Source organism: Saccoglossus kowalevskii, chromosome 21, assembly GCF_978046115.1.
Source record: "Saccoglossus kowalevskii chromosome 21, keSacKowa6.1, whole genome shotgun sequence".
NCBI classification, from domain to species: Eukaryota; Metazoa; Hemichordata; class Enteropneusta; family Harrimaniidae; genus Saccoglossus; species Saccoglossus kowalevskii.
In genome coordinates, this window is record NC_140661.1 from 24,094,215 (window position 1) to 24,116,255 (window position 22,041).

General features: G+C 38.7%; 2 protein-coding genes across 2 annotated transcripts in view; both read right to left on the bottom strand.

The window, feature by feature from the left end:
* The window catches only part of LOC100366480 (atrial natriuretic peptide receptor 1-like), an 80,644-nt gene extending 71,729 nt beyond the window's left edge, over positions 1-8,915 (bottom strand). Inside the window, exon 1 of the mRNA XM_085495091.1 lies at positions 8,336-8,915. Within this exon, the coding sequence (XP_085351217.1) occupies positions 8,336-8,915 (580 nt within the window). The remainder of the gene's footprint in view (positions 1-8,335) is intronic.
* An 11,613-nt stretch (positions 8,916-20,528) lies between these two features.
* Positions 20,529-21,353, bottom strand: LOC146729815 (uncharacterized). The gene has a single exon (XM_085495092.1). The coding sequence runs from the start codon at positions 21,351-21,353 to the stop codon at positions 20,529-20,531; it is 825 nt and encodes a 274-aa protein (XP_085351218.1).
* Between the last annotated feature and the right edge of the window lie 688 nt (positions 21,354-22,041).

A 22,041-nucleotide genomic window follows, 5' to 3' on the forward strand; every position in this document is an offset into this window, starting at 1 on the left:
AAACCAATATGGAATAGAAAAATGAGTGCACGCACTATATGAGTACGTAGCTAAGTCAATATAGTCACCAATATGTGATTTTGAGTTCACTGCGGGTTCACGCATATTGTGTGAAAAGCGCGGACAAATTTTGATTTGATTTTGCGCTTGAATTTTCTTTTCATAAGCTTAATGCCAAAATGCAAATCTTTCAGACGGGAAAATGTCGTTGAGATACCCTTATTTCATCAAAATCAACTATTATCAAATGTGTATGGCCTTTGTTTGTTATTTACGTTTGATGTCATTCATAATGCAGTGATATGGCAGTGAAAGGAACGTGATTTATTGTATATTACGCCATGACCGGGGTAAATCACGATAACTTTTGTCACTTGAACACACGTTATTTTGTCATATACTTTTCTCCTTATCCAATATGGTGCTGTGGGGTTTCATTATCGTTTTAAGGGGGTGTCGTCACCTGCGCATGATGTTATAGCGTGTCATTGTTTACAAACAAGCGTCTACCCATGAGCTTTTGCGTTTTTAGCGTGTGTTGCGCATGCGCAGGTGACGACCCTCCCGCTTTAAATTACAATGCAAGGACATAGACATGCGCACAATGGATGAGACGTAGTTTAGTTCATTATTCAATCGAGTATCCCTGTCCGAGCCCGATCAACACGCGGTAATGGTATTTTATCTCAATTATATTATACCATAGCTAATTGCAAAAGTGAATATACCTGTTTGTGTTGAGAATAATAGGCTCGACAGTGTGTTTAGCATTTTGGGAGTGTTTTTATTTCAATCATACGTAGACGTGCAAGGGAAAACGACACGCGAACGTACGCTCGTAGGTAAATTGTCAGACGAAAACGAAAATGGTCAGGATTTCTTGACCAGAACAAATAATGTTGAGTTTGTTGATTAAACTATCCATTGAGTGTTGACAAGTCGTACACGCAGTCTTGTTTGTGTGCTCGAGCATTGAACATGTGCTACCGATCGTTTAATGATAAGTGCGGCGATACAATATTATAATTATGTATGTTACATTTTGATAGTAACACCTCCGGACGGAGCGATGTTGTGAGGGCGTATGCCGAAACAACTCCACCGTGAACGGGTGTTACCTATTCAAACACTGTCAGCTTCAATTCCATTAGGCAAATCAAATATAATTATTAAATAAACAACAGTTTTGCGACTTCACTATTTAAAATAATTTTCAAACAACAACCGTGAAATATTCGGTTCAGCTGATAATGGCCAGTAAAACTATAGTTTAGCATTATATTCGCCAGAAATACCACCATCGCCCATTGCCTACTTGGGCTGAAAATTACTTGGCCGATGTGCAATGCACAATATACGTCATCCTTTAACATTACTCGGTTTTCCTTGGCTAATTTATGTATAAATAATTAATAAAACAGTACTACAAAACTTGATGAAATATGTATCACACTGAGATAATGGATTGGTTAGTCTCTTTTTCAATCAGCTTATTTTTTTATCTGTTTCGTAGGAAGAAGTGGTTTCCTTCACTGAGACCAACAGTTACCGTTGGAAGCAAGATACCTAACAAACGCTCTAATTGTACGAAGAAGAAATCATTACATTTATATGTAATCCTTTAACAAGGCGTGATAATGTGACTATCCCTGATAACTTCAGCATGAAATTGCAACTCATAGTCTAGGGCTATATACAAAACGTACAGCGCTATTGACGTCACAGTGGTGCGTGTTTAACACCACCGTATTAACACTCGTCAGTATTTTTGTCGTCCATGAGGTCGAAGTTTTCATGATTTTACTGTAAGGCAGTTAAATTATTTACGAGTTTTTTTTTTGTTTTTATTTTTACTACTGTCACACAATATGACTTTGAGGCAATATTTCATATGGTAAAGTTCAGTCGCATTAGAAATGATGACACGAACGACCTCAATTCCCTAGTTGATTAACGCTCTATGCTATCATTCACAAATGTCGGCATTTTACGTTTGATCAATGGAGAACTTGTATATTTATAATCCACGAAAACATGTACACAATAAATGAATAAGTTGTATATAGGGAGTATCTTAAGGCGCATGCGCATGGAAGCTAAGCACACGGATTAAGGTTACCAATCAAGTTTGGCCTTGACAGTGAACATATCTTGTGATACAAACGCCTCTCCCAGCAAATCACTGGAATGAGTAGCTATACTCCGACTAGTGAAATTGGACCATTCAGACGAAATTGGCTCATCCGACCCCGGAAACCTGATTCTAGGATTGGTGAGGATAACAATTCTAGTTGTCAAATCGTATATAAAGCAAACTACCGTCGAAGTAATCATCTCATCAACACGAGAAATACAATGCGACACGGCCTAATGTCACTGCTTTGATTATCAGAAAACAGATGCAAGTTGAATAACACTCAACTGTGACAGGAAATTATCCAGTTTTGCAGACTAAATGATCTCTGTGCATAAAAATGACATGCATGCTTTACATACCCAAACCCACAGTGTCTAATTACATAGTTAAACGAACCTATTGCCACACACAGTGAGCAACCAATATTCACTTCATCTTTAATAAAAATCACGCGTCTCATTAGCCACCTGCTTCCAATATAATCAACACTATGTCGTCTTGTCCTACTTTACGCTAAAGGACTGTGTCATTGTAAATGCTGTATTTGTGTACATGCACTTACTTTGAATTTCAGATGGAATAAAACTGTAAATTGCCAGAGTTTACAAGTTTAATACGCATACATATTTTTTTTTTATATTTCGTCTCAGCCAATGTTGGAGACTGACTGGTTGGCTATGTGTAAATTGTAAGTTCAGTATTTCTGGACACTTAGATAAACCGTGCAAACTGGATATTACTAAATATAAAACGCGTGTTTCAGTAAACACGTGTTGATAACCATGATCAATATATGTGGTGTTAGTTGTTGGAACACATAAAAGATTACGCTAATGAAAGTCGGATATACTATACACATATAAACCTTCCCAAAACTTGATAAAATATAAAGTGTGGAGTATGCAGTATTAAGATCAAAAAAATTTTAAATTTACAATTCGAATTCAGATTGAATAACAAAATAATATTTGGCACAAATACAAAATTGATAAAACTAACTAAACAGTTTACATACATTTGAATGTAAGCTACATTGTGTTACATTACATTCCAGCAACCATGGTACTGTTTGGTACCATATGATGTCCATTGAAATTACATTAAAATAGCTGTATCGCATGGTGTTTTTGAGTAGATTGAATAGTTTAATGAGCATAACGTCATTCATTTACATAAATATGCTAATGGGGTAATTTTGGTGAGCAGAACAACCGGAAAAAACCTCAGTGATCGATAATATAACCTGTCTTGCGAATTCCGCAATTGGAAAGGGTCTCCTATTACTGGCTCAGATCTATACCTCATTAGTTTGCGTAACAGCTTGCCATGCGATTATAATTCTTCCAATACTCAATCCACAGATTCATATTATTTGTATTGTAAATAACCATACAAGGTTGTCACTATGGATTATATTAATATTTTACATAAACTCGCTTGACTACAAGAATTTACCAATATTAATGTACTGCAGTTTGAGGGCAAAATGTCGAAAGAGTGCATTGAACCTTTTGTAAATTTGTTTTGAATTGGCTTGCCATTACACATAACCCTGTTATTTGTGGTTAATTGAGTAGATTTCCTTTAAATTAGGATACCTACTCGCGTATTATATATTTAAACGGTCATAAACTGCAAGCGAAGGTGAATGTGAAAATTAGTATATGTCATGTTTTGTAGCAGAAGTCTTCTAGTCTCACGTATAAAACCTTGCCTCGCTCATTCAGTTGGTTCGATTCAAACTAACCATGTTATAATAGGTATTGGTTAAATGTGTTAAAAATGCACTCAAATTATTATGTATACCAATGTCACCAGTATCCGTACAAATGGGCAAAATGCGTTCTCAAGATCGAGGAACTATTGTTTCCATGGGTTCGTGGTTGTTTGGGTAAACCAAATAGTAGAAGGTTACTCTTATTTTGACATATTCAAAATTACTCACTAAGATTTTAGAACAAATTGTTATCTTATGCAAACTTGTAATTCTAGTGTATTTGTATTTATGTTTTCGATCACAGAACACGATAGGATGGATGTAGGTTTGTGTCATGTTCGATAATTTTCCATCACATGCATCTTTTTCTCTTTTCATTTGTAAGCTAGGCCCATGACCACCATACTGATTATAAACTAACATGTATTTTTGTGCCTATAGAATGTTTTTACGTTTGGAAATAGTGTTTAAGACAATATTATAAGTTTTGCCTACAGCAGTTTTAAATGAAACACCCCAGAAAACATTTCCTGTGACGTACCACCCCGACAATTAAATGTGTTAAATATTCAGTGTTTACTGCTTTCGTGGTCGTTTGCTAGACTGTTAACGGCTGATAGTAAATGGCAAAGTGCAGCTGTGCGTTAACTTTCGAAACAGAGTAATTATTATTTCTACGGAAGAGACTAACTCAAATTTTCCGACATAACATGATGCGTAACAATTATCATTAAGATATTTGAATGCTGACATTAGGGGCACAAAAGTACATCCCTGTTAAACTGTCAATTTTTAATGAAACCAGTCGAACACGGTTGCTTAATCTATACTTTCGTACTTCCGTCTTCAATAAATGCGGAGATGAGGACTAATTGAACGCAATTCCATCCCACTGTGACAGCTGTCATTTTGATCGTACAAAATGTACAAAAAAAAACATGCCCTAAGACGCAGTGGCTTTCCAATAGCTAGTATACCATAGTTGTAATGTCCCATTATCTTTAAATATTTCAGATAATATGTGTTTGTATCAGTAGTTATTTGCCTTAATTAACAGTATTTAACTATTCACTTTTGCACTGCAATGTATTTGTCAACGATTCGTTTGAAGTAGATACACAGTCCAAGCGTCTTACAGAATATACCAAGAGCAAAATGTTTTCTTGGACCTTTGATCGAAATAGTCCATGATTTGACAAAACCTCCTCAAAGGAATTGTTTTTTTTTGCTAATATAACAATGTAATATATATAAAATGACGTCATGCGTATGTCAAATATAGAGCTATATACAAAAATGAATCACGCATGGTACCAACGATTTCAAAGCACATTTCACTGTAGAGTCCATGAATCAGTCAAAATGACCGTCTCAGTGCTGTTTACCATAACAGAACTACATAAATCGACCATCTCAATGCAGTTCACCATAACAGAACTACATAAATCGACAATCTCAATGCAGTTCACAATAACAGAACTACATAAATCGACAATCTCAATGCAGTTTACCATAACAGAACTACATGCCCAGGCAGTTGAAACCAAATTGTACAGGAAGTCATAATGCGTCTGTGATTATAGACGTTTTTTTAAACATCCTGGTGAGTTACTTGAAGCGAAAGTTTGGTCGACTCGCCTAATTATGGACATCAAACAAACTGGAACAATAATACACTAACTTCCTTTGCGCTAACATTAAAAACGACTTTACGTAATGTGTCTACGCTCCGACTACTACTTAAAATGGAAAAGGTAACCGATCATAAAAAGACGTTATTAACCGGCAAATGCATGAACGATTAAACTAGTTTGATTGATTCAGCGACGATTAATTAAACTTTAATTAATCCTATTTATATTTAAACCTGTATAATTTATTTCAATATACAAGTAATAGTAGTAATAATTTCGTCATAATATTACTGTGCATATGTTTTACAACACTAGTCAACATGGTATTTGTAAAATTCTTGATGACTATTATCGGATCCACTGACATATTTTAAAGTGCCAAGCCGTTTAAGGGTTACATATTGTATTTTATATGCCCACGTACATGGAATAACTGTTGTAAAAACAGGCATCTCCCTTCGCGCCTCATACTTGCTTTTTTAGCTGCGCCGATTAATAAGGTTAGTCGTAAAATAGTATAACCACATTGGCAAGGCGCTTATGTTGTTGCTGAATGATTCAGAATATCAGGGGAGTATGGGAAGTTATGTGTAATAATAGTATAATGGTTAAAATGTCACTTTCCGTCAGTGTATGTTTTTAAAATTACACGAATCGCCAAAAATCAACTTATCCATAAAACATGAAATGTATGTACATAGATTTAAAAAAACTAGGACTAAAGCAGGTTTCGGCGTTGAATTAGGAAATTCCATTTATTAGTATTGCTTGCTTTCTTCTCGTTATGCAATCCTTCACTCAAAGAATAACAACACAAACTCTCAGGGGCAACGTTTGCTAAATAATCCTAGCCAATATCTAACAATAGCGAAACTTAATTAGATATTTCCCCCGTGTGGTGTTCTATATTAGGAGAGGGAATTGGAGTAACTCTACGAATTGCGACTATGTATCAAATGTAACCGTGTTCATTCACTAAGTAGCGTTGATAGCTTGTTAACTCTCCTTGAGCTGGGTACAAATAAAGACTATATACAACGCATTGGCGCACTGGAAATACACCGTATACACAAATAAATACGAGATATTGTATGGACCAGGATCCGGATATATTGCCGCTTTTTAAATACGTTAGCCAGATGCCGAGATGTATTCCTACAATAGTATCAAATGCGCGGCATCAACTATTCCTCCCAGAGACAAAAAAACTATCACATGTAATTTAGACTTCAAAGACAATCAACTTCAAATTATGCCAAGTTCCCAGGTTTAATTTTATGTAACAATATGTTATTGCACCATCTCAAATTCTCGAGGGTATTAGCAAACGCATTATTGTGTGTTCGTCCCGCAGTTGCTTGTGTAACTCCTGGGGTAAATATTTATTTGCGACCACATCAACGGTACAGTGAAACAAAAGATACATTACGGACCTGGGAGTGAGTCTAACGATTACGAGTCACTTAAGATCACGAAATAAATGAAAGAAAACATTCTACATCGGTTGTTGAACGCATAAAATGAACTGCCTTTTATACTGGGATAATGTTTCTAAAACTGTTTATTAATCGAAATGGTTGTTAGATGTTACGTATTGTGGTATATCATAGAGCTTGGTGCGATTATCTGAATCAGTGCATAGTTGTTTGAAATTGTTAAGTCAATTATGACCAAATCCTTATTATTGTATAAACTTGGGAGATGTTAATTTTTGCCTTTAGCTATAATTTAACGCATGAAAGGGTAACATATTTAAAAACACAGTAAGTCAGTGGTACATATATGTCTTTTCGTATCCGCGTATGTAAGTGACAGACTCCAAAGTTATTTAGGAGCTCGTTCAAGAATGGGACTATTGTGTTCTGGCTCACAGTGGCCGGACTGGCGCTTCATTATTATTCAAGAGTTAACGGTTTGACATGGTAATGTGCATTTCACATTTAATAATTGCAACTAGCTTCTGTTAATAAGAAACTGCGCAAGTTTACTAATTTTGTTAATTTACAAAACATTAATAGGATTTCCAATGAATATACCAGTAATTTGTACTCGATATATATTACGGCATGTTGTACATTTTATACAGTTTGGTCACGTAAAATGCGAATAATTAGAGTTCGAATAATTAGTTGACTGCGAACAGTAATAAAACGCCACTGTACCCAATAATGAAATACATATAATGTAGCGGCACACACGTGTTCTTTTTTTACACGGGTCATATAAAAATCATTTTAAAGTGTTTATCAAACTAACGAATTCACAGAGTTATTTTTTCTGTATTTGTATTTGATCCCAAAATATTTCATTAGTATTGACTTCCATTTATTGCGGCGATTATTCTGCATTTGCAATTGTTATTGTCACGGAATGTAGTTTTTTTAGCGTAGAACATTGAAAATTACTTCAACGTACACTGGTGAATGTAACCGTCATGCAATGATGCCTTCTGCTCTGCGCGTGAAACCCACTGCGACTGGGAAAACTAATATCACAAATGAATGTTGACTTATATCACAATAATGTAATGAACAGGTTTCTCTGTCGTAATAAAAGTCTCGGGTATGGGAACTCACGTGAATTTCTTATAGAGTTTCGTGTTGCGTGTATATGTTTCTATAAAACCGTCACAAGTGAAGACGCTTCGGGGATAAATGACCTCCCGGAGTCGTGTTCCGAGTATAGCACGTTGGAATTATCAATCCTACTCGAATCGCTTGAGGTGCGTTTACTTTAAGAACCAGCGGGAGTGCCTTCGTTTTACGCCAACTCGTACTTCACTCTACCACGGTTACCTCCAATAAAAAGCACTCACTAATAGTAATCAGGAAACAACATTTTACTTACTGCGAGTTATTTGCGCCACCTCTTGTAAAATATCAAGAAAAGCGGCTTCATAATCTGGGTCGTGTTGAGAGTTGTACTCCTTTAGAACCAGTGTCATATTCTCTTTAATAAAATACGTTTCCAGCCCTTCAGCTGGTTGTTTCGACAATCCAAACGTGTCAACGATCATTCCTACGCGATCCCATCCGAATTTCTTAGCTATGGCGACTCCGAAACCGCCTAGTTTAACGAAGGGTCCGAAAAGCCGTATCATGGTCTGGTAGTTCCATTTTTTGTCGAGGAAATGTCTGTCCGAGCATATATCGCACATGTAGGTGATATTCCAGTAAGTGGCTAACTGTCCGACAGGTGTTGCATCTTCGGAACAACCGGGTCCGATAAATGCACTGTAACGGTGTTGTTGTTGCTTGTCTACAATCTCACCGACAGTTATGGCAGCATAGCACCACGTTTCATCCGATTCGTGCAATAGCCGGTGGCCGACAAGAATCGTCGGATCGGCGTTTACCTTCTCAAAAGCGATCTCGAAAGCTGCTCCAGTTTTGCCCGAATTATACGGCCTGTTGTCAAGCTTCGTCATGGTTAGTAAAACTGAAAAGTCCGTCTGTCTTGACAAATTCACGCAGAGGAATAGAATATACACGACGGACAACATCATGCTGTATTAGTGCGTATGTTATAGAAAAGAATATCGAACGGTCTTACTTACATATGCTAACAACAAAACTTATCGACGACAAAGAACTGATTAAAATCCAGTAACGATGTTACAGCGAGAGCTTTGTGCATCGGATTAAATCGTTCACGAATTATCTTCTTACACGTCTTACAGATACAATTGAGCAAGTAAAACTGAATTAGAAAGCTGTGATATCACTTTAAAATTAAATTATGCGAAATGCTATTGGTAAAACGTCTATTTATATGGTGTTCATGATAACCATAACAGAAGCAGGCATTTCATACTATATTCAGTAGCGTGGTTGCAGTTAGATTCCGCTTCGTGTTCTGTCGCACGCTGAACAAATTGCTGATTCAATTGTATACATTTACTGTATATTCAACACACTGTACTCACACGCATTCGGGCATGACTGACCACAGAAACAGGTCAACGATTAAACAAGGTCCACAGTAACTGCACCGTTAGCGATGTTGAAAACATTTGCCATCAACACTCCAGCGTACATACGGAAGCCTCGATCAGAGGCAGGTATCATTGCATTGCACCAAACGTGACAATTGCACAGTTTCCTGTATTTAGTACAGAAGCCGACAGGAACAGGTAGGCAGTGACTTTGTCGGCGACGTATTTGCCTAGCTCAACCAATCAGAAGAGCCCTTTTAGATGCGTTTTCTTGAAATGTGGTACAGAGTCATGCGTAGACAGATGACTGTTTGCGGCAATAACAGCGTAGAATATTTATTCCCTATTAGAACATATCCTTCTATAAATGATGTGAGTATTTTGCACAGGTTCATGTTACCCTGGCAACACTGGTAACATAACCGAGATCACATGCATGGAATGTTTGTGTCTGACATGTATTTAAATTACGTCGCTCACTTGCATAGTTTCAAACTCGATATATGTACAACCACGCCGACGCGGGTCGGCAATTGCACATTTCCGAAGAACGTAACCCAGACGTGACCGCGAGGTCAGGTCACTTGGAGACAGATGAACACTCATAACTCTACGTCAGTCACTAAAAGAACAGACGACGAAAACACGGTGACACCGGATTAGCTCTTACATAAGACTTCACTGTCACTATATTAGTTATCACCTTGACAACCTCCTGTGTGGTTAAAAGCACAAGTGACGTGATTGATGACACTTCCTGACTGACTGGCTTTAGGACCGACATACATTTGTCCACCTTCAACACAATTATGTTCAATATACCCGTAGTACATTTAATATCACGCGATATCTACTTTTAGATACCCAGTTACTGCGAGATTTGTAGACTGTGATTTTGCTTTCCAATAATCGGCATTGCTTCATGAGGCCAGCATCGGCGGTTATTTTAACAGTTCAAAAAAGCCATAACTATAAAATTAAACAGAGCGTTGCATACCAAGGAATACATTGATTAAAAAGAATTATAATAACAATTATTTCATGTACCCGATTATATGTGTACGTCCAAACGTTTAAGACGGCTGTTACGTCTACGGACACTCTATTAACTAGAGCGATTGTTATACCACGTCTTTTTTGATCTAATTGTTTTTATATAAGTTAAAATTTAATGACATACGCTGTTTGAGTTTTCCCGGTCAAGAAAATAATAACATATATTTTACTTGAAAATGTTTAGCACAATAGATACAACTTGCACTAGAATAAAAACTATTACGCAAGATAAAGTCCTTCCAATGGCAGAAAAAAAATCAAGGCTGGATTTTATTACTCAAATTGTACTCAGTGTATTTTAATGGCGATAAATAAATCTCTCTAACATCATACTGACTTAAAAATCACAGTGGCCATGACAGCAGCACTGTTCGTTTCCATACTTCTGAAGTGACTGCTACTATAGTAATTTATACATGTCAGAACGTCGTAGTGGTATGCGCGTTTGACGTAGTGATACGCGCTTGACGTAGTGATATGCGCGTTTGACGTGGTGATATGCGCGTTTGACGTAGTGTTATGCGTGTTTGACTTGGCATTATAACCTATTATAACTTTCGTATTCACCGGAAAGACATTTAATACATACGTAATCACATTAGATTAGAGAGAAAACATTAGAATTTTGTTTGGAAAGTTATAACTGCGCTTATGTTCAAACATTTCTGTTTGAATTACAGTAATAGTTATCTATTTCATTGTTTGGCTTGTGCAATGTCGGGTGTAGACAGCACCGGAATTAAACTCTTATACTGGTTGAATTGGCAACAAATAATAGTTGCGCCACATTTCTGGCAAAAATAATTATATGAACGCCCAATATTTTAGTATCGTATTACATTTACCCATTCAGCGTGCTTGAAATGTAATTGTTTGCATGAATAGGAGATGTTTTAAATGTTGATTGTAGTCGTTTAAAGTCTAACAGAGTCCACACATCGAGAAAACTCAATCACAGAAGAGATAGGCTTGTATCGCTACACTAACGCTAGAACATCACTATATAATTATCCGACATCTCAACCTTATTCCAAATCCCAGGTGAACTTTGGTATGGTGTCACTGCCTCGAGATAAAAACACCGTTCACTAATTGGTTTTACATTCGAAAACACAGCTTACTAACTTTAGTAATAATCCAATTACCTACAGGAATTTTGTTACAACAAACCCAGCATCTAATATGCTATGGATTATTATATCACCAAAAATGTGTAAAAGCAATTATACCATCTCACATGGTGTCCCCATTACAAAGATATGTGTCTATCATCGTGATTTTAAAATTGTATAAATTGACGTTTAGTTATATATATATAAAGCATTCAGGATATTTGTATTGGATTTGAAGCTTTGTGCTGATTAACGAGTTAACGTTATATTCAATACATTTAATGAGAGCTGAATGGGCTGATTTGCGTAAACCGACGTTCCTGTACAAAGAAAGAAAAAAGTACATGCACTATTCAACTGCAATGAAACTTTCATGACAGGACATATAAGGAATGCAGCGTTTAGGCAGCACGGAAAAATAATCAAAACTGTCTGTGATGACTAAGAGAGAACTCACCATGATTGCCTTAGATCTTGCATTAATATTGGGACTCGAGAGCTGTTATTAGTTTTGCGAATGCACTTGACCAAACTAATTTATTATAGCTTTCCAACTAATGATTCACCAAATTAGAGGAGCCGCCTTGCCGATAGTTGTTTGCAACTACTTTATGTGACATAATGATGTTCATTGAAAATAGGTAATATATTCAAAACCTCCATCTATTAAATTGATGAAGGGAGTACTCCCTAAGTTACTGACAATAATGAGCCATTAACGACTTCATTCCCGATTCCCATGCACATTTCTTTCAACATCCACAGTTTATTAGTGATTCAGTTCATCGCAACAGAACAGATATATATTTACATTATGTCACAATGTTTAGCACACTTGTTTAGCAAGTTTTAAGTTATTGGTTCTGAAAAATGTGGAATACCTGAAGCAATTATTATTATTTTTACGATCAATAAAAAGTTTTGACCAGTGATGTGTACGAATAGTAAGCCTAACATCCCGATGCCGCCTATGTTATGTCGTTAAGAAGCTGTCCTTTGGTTCCAAGGAAGCGAAAAAACTAGTGTTAGATCCTATTAGCGACCGTCCCGCAACTTGAACAAAGACCTCCCAAACACGATATGTCGCTGTGCTGGAAGCTTGGTCCCCAATACGCTTAAAGTGGATAACTAGTCAGGAAGTAATAATATACTGTTACGTCTAGTTAGCCACGTGACCTCGTCACAGTAATGTAACGATTCGCTGATTAAGCCTTTTTTCAGTGAGGTTAAAGTTGTGCAAAACAGCCAAAGGACTCGATCGCGTACGACGAATGTTATGGGACATGACGCCACAATTACGTGTAATGAGTTATGTTCATCCCCGAGGCTGAATCAGACAATATTCCCTCATAATCAAATTATGTACGCTCCCCGCGTTTCTATCGCGTTGAGTATTCTTCCTACTGACGGTGTTCGAAAAGTGTGGCCTTCCAAATAAAACAAAAGTTTCAATTGGATTTAAGTAGTTTTAAATTGAATTAGTATCAATTTGCCTGAGTGATTAATATCATGCTATTCAACTAGATAGCTTTCAGAGGAGATGGCAAACTACGCTAGATTTCTTCAACACTATGAGGTTATTACGAGGATACTGCAAAGTATGCAAGGAGACAGTACAGTGGAAGTATGTGGAGGTCGATGCCACCGCGTACTGTCTGAGTGCATGATTTGCAGTATCATCGTTACAACCTTAATATTATTATACATTTTTTTTTCTTCCCATGGGAATGCCGAAATTCAAAACGGTTAGAACAGATTCGTCGAGTTTCTTTGTGTTGGTCCGGTCAAACCCCAGGGAAGCCATGTTTGTTTTTTATTATTAGAGGACGCTTACGCGCGTAATCGTTCCATATTTGGAATGCGCGTTTTTCTAATATGGTTGGAGGAAAATTCCCAGTGCAATACAACAAAATTACGGCACGCTGTAACTTATGGCGTTACGATGACAAATGTATAATAATCATACATACCAACATTCAAAGCGACAGTTTAGGTCTAATGCTCATTTTCTTGACTTTTCTTAACATGTAACCGGGCTAGGCGAGTCGTACAGAAAACATAAGTGTCAAATCCTATTACCTTGACTTGTAACTCTTGTCTCGGTGATATGCCTAGTTTTTGTGAGCCACATGGGGAAGTTTGAATGTACTGGCTTACACTGTAGTAACATCCATTAAATTATACTGTGGTTTTAAACATCGTCTTCAAAAGGAATCGTCGACCCTTTTGATAACAATGGCTATATTCCGCATGTAATTATAATATATAGTACAAAAACACACCCTGAGACCTTGACTTTGGCCTATTGTCTCTATTGTTTCGCCATTTATACACTCAAATAATATTTTACTTTATGAAAAAAACAAGAAAAAAAAACAAGAAATGTTATGCAAGTCTAAGTCATTCCTTCGAAAAGCGCGATGTTTCCCGTATGCTTGATGGACATTGGACGGGATCAGCCCTTCAAAAAGTGTGATATTTCCCGTATGTATGGCGTACATTGGATGGGATCATCCCTTCAAAAAGTTTGACATTTCCCGTATGCATGGCATATATTGGATTGAATCAGCCCTTCAAAAAATGTGATATTTCCCGTAAACAAGTCGTAAATTGTATGGGATCAGCCCTCCAAAAAGTGTGATATTTCCCGTATGTATGGCGTATATTGGATGGGATCGATCCTTCAAAAAGCGTGATATTTCCCTATGAATGGCGTATATTGGATGGGATCTGTCCTCCAAAAAGTGTGATATTTCCCTATGCATGGCATATATTGGATGGTATCGGTCCCTCAAAAAGGGTGATATTTCCCGTAAGCAAGTCGTACATTGAATGGGATCAGCCCTTTAAAAAGTGTGATATTTCCCGTATGCATGACATTTATTGGATGGTATCGATCCTTCAAAAAGTGTGATATTTCCCGTATGCATGGCATATATTGAATGGGATCAGCCCTTCAAAAAGTGTGATATTTCCCTATGCATGGCATATATTGCATGGTATCGGTCCTTCAAAAAGTGTAATATTTCCCGTATGCATGGCGTATATTGGATGGGATCGGTTCTTCATAAAGTTTGATATTTCCTGATTTCCTGTATGGCATATATTGGATGGGATCGATCCTTCAAAAAGTGTGATATTTCCCGTAAGCAAGTCGTACATTGAATGATATCAGCCCTCCAAATTAAAAGTGTGATATTTCCCGTATGTATGGCATATATTGGATGATATCAGCCCTCCAAAAAGTGTGATATTTCGCGTATGCATGGCATATATTGGATGGGATCGATCCTTCAAAAAGTGTGATATTTCCCGTATGTATGGCATATATTGGATGGGATCAATCCTTCAAAAAATGTGATATTTCCCGTAAGCAAGTCGTACATTGAATGATATCAGCTCTCCAAAAAGTGTGATATTTCCCGTATGTATGGCATATATTGGATGGGATCGATCCTTCTAAAAGTGTGATATTTCTCGTAGGCAAGTCGTACATTGAATGATATCAGCCCTCCAAAAAGTGTGATATTTCGCGTATGCATGGCATATATTGGATGGGATCGATCCTTCAAAAAGTGTGATATTTCCCGTATGTATGGCATATATTGGATGGGATCAATCCTTCAAAAAATGTGATATTTCCCGTAAGCAAGTCGTACATTGAATGATATCAGCCCTCAAAAAAGTGTGATATTTCGCGTATGCATGAAATATATTTGATGGGATCGGTCTTTCAAAAAGTGTGACATTTCCCGTAAGCAAGTCGTACATTGGATGGGATCAGCCCTCCAAAAAGTGTGATATTTCCCGTATGCATGGCATATATTTGATGGGATCGGTCCTTCAAAAAGTGTGATATTTCCCGTATGCATGGCGTACATTGGATGGAATCAGTCCTTCAAAAAGTGTAATATTTCCCGTATGCATGGCATATATTGAATGTGATCAGCCCTTCAAAAAGTGTGATATTTCCCTATGCATGGCATATATTGGATGGTATCGGTCCTTCAAAAAGTGTGATATCTCCCGTATGCATGGCATATATTGAATGGCATCAGCCCTTCAAAAAGTGTGATATTTCCCTATGCATGGCATATATTGGATGGTATCGGTCCTTCAAAAAGTGTGATATTTCCCGTATGCATGGCGTATATTGGATGGAATTGGTCCTTCATAATGTGTGATATTTCCTGATTTCCTGTATGGCATATATTGGATGGGATCGATCCTTCAAAAAGTGTGATATTTCCCGTAAGCAAGTCGTACATTGAATGATATCAGCCCTCCAAAAAGTGTGATATTTCCCGTATGTATGGCATATATTGGATGATATCAGCCCTACAAAAATTGTGATATTTCGCGTATGCATGGCATATGTTGAATGTGATCAGCCCATCAAAAAGTGTGATATTTCCCGTATGCATGGCATATACTGGATGGTATCGATCCTTCAAAAGGTGTGATATTTCCTGTATGCAAGGCATATATTGAATGTAATCAGCCCATCAAAAAGTGTGATATTTCCAGTATGCATGGCATATATTGAATGTGATCAGCCCATCAAAAAGTGTGATATTTCTCGTATGCATGGCATATATTGAATGTGATCAGCCCATCAAAAAGTGTGATATTTCCAGTATGCATGGCATATATTGAATGTGATCAGCCCATCAAAAAGTGTGATATTTCTCGTATGCATGGCATATATTGAATGTGATCAGCCCATCAAAAAGTGTGATATTTCCAGTATGCATGGCATATATTGAATGTGATCAGCCCTTCAAAAGGTGTGATATTTCCCTCTGCATGGCCTATATTGGATAGTATCGGTCCTTCAAAAAGTGTGATATTTCCAGTATGCATGGCGTATATTGGATGGTATCGGTCCTTCAAAAAGTGTGATATTTCCCTATGCATGGCGTATATTGGATGGGATCTTCAAAAGTGTGATATTTCCCGTATGTATTGCGTATATTGGATGGGATCGGTCCTTCAAAAAGTGTGATATTTCCCGTATGTATGGCGTATATTGGATGGGATCGGTCCTTCAAAAAGTGTGATATTTCCCGTATGTATGGCGTATATTGGATGGGATCGGTTCTTCATAAAGTTTGATATTTCCTGATTTCCTGTATGGCATATATTGGATGGGATCGATCCTTCAAAAAGTGTGATATTTCCCGTAAGCAAGTCGTACATTGAATGATATCAGCCCTCCAAATTAAAAGTGTGATATTTCCCGTATGTATGGCATATATTGGATGATATCAGCCCTCCAAAAAGTGTGATATTTCGCGTATGCATGGCATATATTGGATGGGATCGATCCTTCAAAAAGTGTGATATTTCCCGTATGTATGGCATATATTGGATGGGATCAATCCTTCAAAAAATGTGATATTTCCCGTAAGCAAGTCGTACATTGAATGATATCAGCTCTCCAAAAAGTGTGATATTTCCCGTATGTATGGCATATATTGGATGGGATCGATCCTTCTAAAAGTGTGATATTTCTCGTAGGCAAGTCGTACATTGAATGATATCAGCCCTCCAAAAAGTGTGATATTTCGCGTATGCATGGCATATATTGGATGGGATCGATCCTTCAAAAAGTGTGATATTTCCCGTATGTATGGCATATTGTGACGTTAAATGCGGGGGCCTTTATGGGGCTACACCGTATTCAGGATCGGGGAGCTTGTCTTTAATACCGGTCTAATAGTCTTTGTCTTTGGTAGCGTGCTTATCTTATAAGTTTCCTCCCTCTCAGCTCATCCGCTGTCACGGGGTGGGGATCGTTTGGTGAATGTATATCACCACAACTGAGACTGTGCAGAGAAAGAAATATACCAGTAACGATTATAACAAATTAACACAACACAATATATACGGTTTCCTGTACTTTAATGAACAAATAACAGCAGGGGGTGGGGGTACACTGTAAAATAAAATAAATTAGAGACTTGATCGATGCTGCAGGGAACACTCCACTCTCCATTGAACAGCAATGTGCAATGTTGCGTTCCTTCGTATCTGGCACACTGGCGAAGCAGCTGCACTACAATTTAAACTCGTGCTCTGTGTCCAGGGAGTATCGGCAACTGCACTGCTATCTGCTGCTACTGGTAGCACTGGTACAACGGGAGTAGTTCAGGCAGTGAGCTTCAGTGGTTCCTGTTGATCAGCAGGGATTACTGCACAGCACGTCTGCATATGTACCCCTATATAGGGTACAGCTCACTGGAGTCAGGAATCAGCATCACAAGATGTTACAGGATCAAGTCAGGTCACCTTCCTGACTAAAGATTTTCCCTTATGTCTCAACTTAAATACCTTAGTTAATTTATGGCCATGCAAATAATAAAATGTATATAACGAAATGATTGGTTATCTCGAAATAGTCGACAAATCAGTGTACAGAGGATGCCAATTTTGGTAGTGGAATAAACCACTCTTAATCCAAGCTCTACCAATTTAAAGTAGGAGACTCGGGTCAATGATGTCATATCTATTTTCATTGCCAACAACACTGGGCTCAGCACATTCCAAGGTATTTCACAATCACCATGTCACTGTCTGAGACACACCATTATGCCACAGGGAGAGACAGGATGTATGTATCTCAACTTCTGCTGACAACACAATCCAGTGACTGTATCAGCAGTCTTAAAAATAAACATGTGCAATGGGTTGTTGCAAAGTATCCAAACATGTGCGCTTTTCATTCACACAGCCAGGGCTCTGTACTTTTAACTTACAATTTATGTCACATTATTCCCCCCTGAGTTCAACACACCGGGGTTGATTTCATAGCATTTTTTCACAGACATAAATTATCTTGAAAAATTGAAATTGGTTATGGTAATTAATATCTGAAGTCTATCCTCTCAATTGAAATAGTACACAAAATCAAAATCAAGTCACAGCTCAAGTCGACTTTTGACTGCCATTTTGTTTGTCAATTTAACCTCTCTCCCCAAACTCCCAATGCTGGTCTGCAGCCCAGCAGTAGGAATGTGGTTTGAGATCTTTCTGGCCACAAATAAAATAAAAACTAGTTTTCATGAATACGTCAAAAATAATTAAATATGGAGTAGTTTATTCTTCACGCACAAGTGCGGGTTTTCTACTTTTAAATTTCTAGTTACACTAAATCCAAATGGAAATATATATGCCACCCAAATAAAGGTAAATACATTTTTCACGGCAGTGCAAATTTCCCATACAGGGTTATTCACTCACAGTTTACAGTTCAGTTCTATTTCATGTCTTCCTCATCTGATTCCACAAAAATGCACTTTGACTGGTTCATAATTTTCACTTTCATCCGATCTCTCCTAATGTCTTCATCACAACCGTCGCATACTCTCGACCTTTCTTTATTCCGAGTTGCTTCCAGCTTCCCCAATTAACTCTCACGGCGGGCGCCAACCGTGACATCTCTTTCCATTTTGGTCTGATTCCGCATTCCTTCGCCCTCTTTACTGGACCTATTTCTGCATCAGCCGTCTGGGCTTCCTTTATCTGATCACCGCTCACCTTAGGTTGAATTCTGACAGCCCGTACCTGGGTCTCCATTTCCGCTTCCACCATCCTGGTGTCCACTATTCCTTTTCCCATATTCACCTTTTCTGTGTCCCTCATGCAAGTGGGAGTATCCTGCAATGAACTGCTATACTCTCCGGCCCTGGAAATCACAGCGCTATGTTTCCCCTGCCAACCACATTTCCCGCATGGTCTCCTTATAACCCGTCAGTTTTCCCGTGGATTTTCCCTGGCCTATAACCTTATACTCGGATTCCCCAAGGACTTCGATCCACCTGGCGAGTTTTCCTCCTGGACAGTCACTTAAAACTCAACAACCACCTTAGAGCTGCATGATCAGTCCTGATGGTGAATTTCCTACCGTACAAGTACTGCCTGTAGTATCTCACGAAATTCACCAATACCAGTAATTCTTTCCTTGTGACGCAATAATTCCTTTCCGCTTTACTCAGCGACCTGCTGCCATACCTTATCACCCTTTCCTTTTCATCCTGGACCTGTGATAAGACAGCACCAATACCTGTTTCACTTGCGTCTGTATCCAGCACATATTCTCCTGTTTCCTGTGGATACACTAGTACCGGGGCGGACATCAGACACTTCTTTAATACCTGGAAAGCAATCTCACATTCTGTATCCCAGTTAAACACTTCATTTTTCTCCGTTAATCTGTGCAAAGGTACTGCTATTTTGGCAAATCCTTGTACATACCGGCAGTAGTAGGACGCCATCTCCAAGAAACTTCTTACATCCTTCACACTTTTTGGCATTGACCACTCCTTTATGGTTCTCTCTCTTTGTCTGGATCGGTCGCTACACCATCTTTTGACACTATATGACCCGAATACATTACACTGGTTCTGCACAGGTCATATTTCTTTGGCTTGAGTTTTAGTCCGGCTGCCCGCAATCTGCCTAACACTATTTCCAGACGCTCTAACTCCTCATCAATATCTCTGCCGTATACAATAATATCGTCTAAATATAACAGGAGTATTTCCCACTGCAATCCAGCCATTATTCGCTCCATAAGCCGCTCAAACGTAGAGGGCGCATTGCAAAGGCCGAAGGGCATCACTTTCCAACTATACAGACCACTACGGGTCACAAAAGCAGCTTTCTGTTGTGCCTCTTCATCTAACTGGACTTGCCAATAACCGCTAGCCAAATCTAAGGTAGAAAACCAGCAAGCGCCTGACAGACTGTCCAGAGAGTCATCTATTCTGGGAATTGGATACGCATCTTTAATTGTTACATCATTCAGCTTCCTGTAGTCAACACAAAACCTTGTCCCACCATCTTTTTTCTTTACTAACACAATTGGTGAAGCCCAGGGACTACAACTTGGTTCAATAATACCGGCTTTCAGCATCTTTTCCACCTGCTTCCCCGCTTATTCTCTCTGCCAAATTGGTAGTCTTCTTGAGGGTTGCCTAACAGGAGCTGCCTCACCTGTATTAATGGAGTGTTTAACCAGATTGGTACACCCCATATCATCATCACCCCTGGAAAATACATCTGCATACTTCATCAGCAATGCCGCTACCTTTTCTGCTTCACCGTCATCCAGCTCTGCTGTACTCCGCCTCCATATATCATGCAAATATTCTGGCAGTTGCTTTTCTTTCAGTGGTACCTCATTTTCTTTATCCCTCTCTGCTGTAACCACACCTTCCCCCTCTGATAGCGGCTCCACCATCCCCACCGCAGTGCCTTGTTTTACATGTATTGGGTGTGGGGTTACATTCAACAATCGTACTGGTATTACCCCATTACAATCTGATACTAATGCTCTTGCCACCATTATTCCTCTTTCCGCAATCGGGTTTCTATCTGTTGGTATCACCATTCCCTGCCGAGAGCCTGGGATCTTTCTGTTAGCATCACATCGTACTAACATTTCACTGCCAGGAGGAATATCAACTGCTTTTCTCAGCACCACTCTGGCACAAAGAGTATGGGCCTTCCAGTCATAACATGGGACTATTTCATCCAGAAATTTCAGCTGTAGATTCTTTATGTCCACTACAAAGCCTAAGGTAATCAGCAATTCCATCCCCAATATTGCATCAGTCTCCATATCCACTACAATCACATCGGCTGTGGTTTTGTATTTACTTATGCGTACCTCCATATTAGCTCCACCATGCTGTTTCATCAAGGTACCGTCTGCTTGCCGGATCCGAGTCGTCATGGCTTCCAATGCAGGTCTCTGCATCTCAGGTATACGCTCATAATGTTTTCTTGACAACAGGGTTCCTGATGCCCCTGTATCTATTAAAAAACATCCCTGTAATCCACCTATTCTGCCTGCCACAAATATACCACTTGTTGCCCTTGTATAGTCATGTACGGTAGGCAGGGGTCTACTTTCAGTTGCTGGGGGGGGGGGGTCGCTGTATCTGATTCCTCTAGTTTTGTCTCCCCTGCCTGCGTACCATGTCCCCTCCGTCCCTGCACCATTTTTACTGCTTGTTGGGGTTGCCTGGGCCTGTCTGCATTCCCGACACAGCCCTGGCCCCTGGGGTTGGTCGTGATTCGTTTCCCGCATACCGGTTTGGTGGAGTTGCGCAGTTTCTCTTAATATGCCCTCGTCCTCCGCATCTGTAACACTCAATTCCCATCTGACCCCACCTTCTTGGTCTTTTATCTTTCCCTCCACCGAATGACTGCTCTCCTATCTGGGTTGGTTGGAATTTTCCGACCCCCATTTCTTTTATTCCTTCATTTAGTTCTACCATCTCCGAGTCACCTTCAGCATTCAGCACCCTGCCAAATTTGGGGCACCGCTCAGCCAGTCTCCTTTTCTCTGACATCACGTGTGATTCAGTCTCCAATGCAGCCTGTATCGCCTGGTCAAATGTTTTTGGATTTGCTCTGAATATACCGTCTCTTATTTCCTTTTC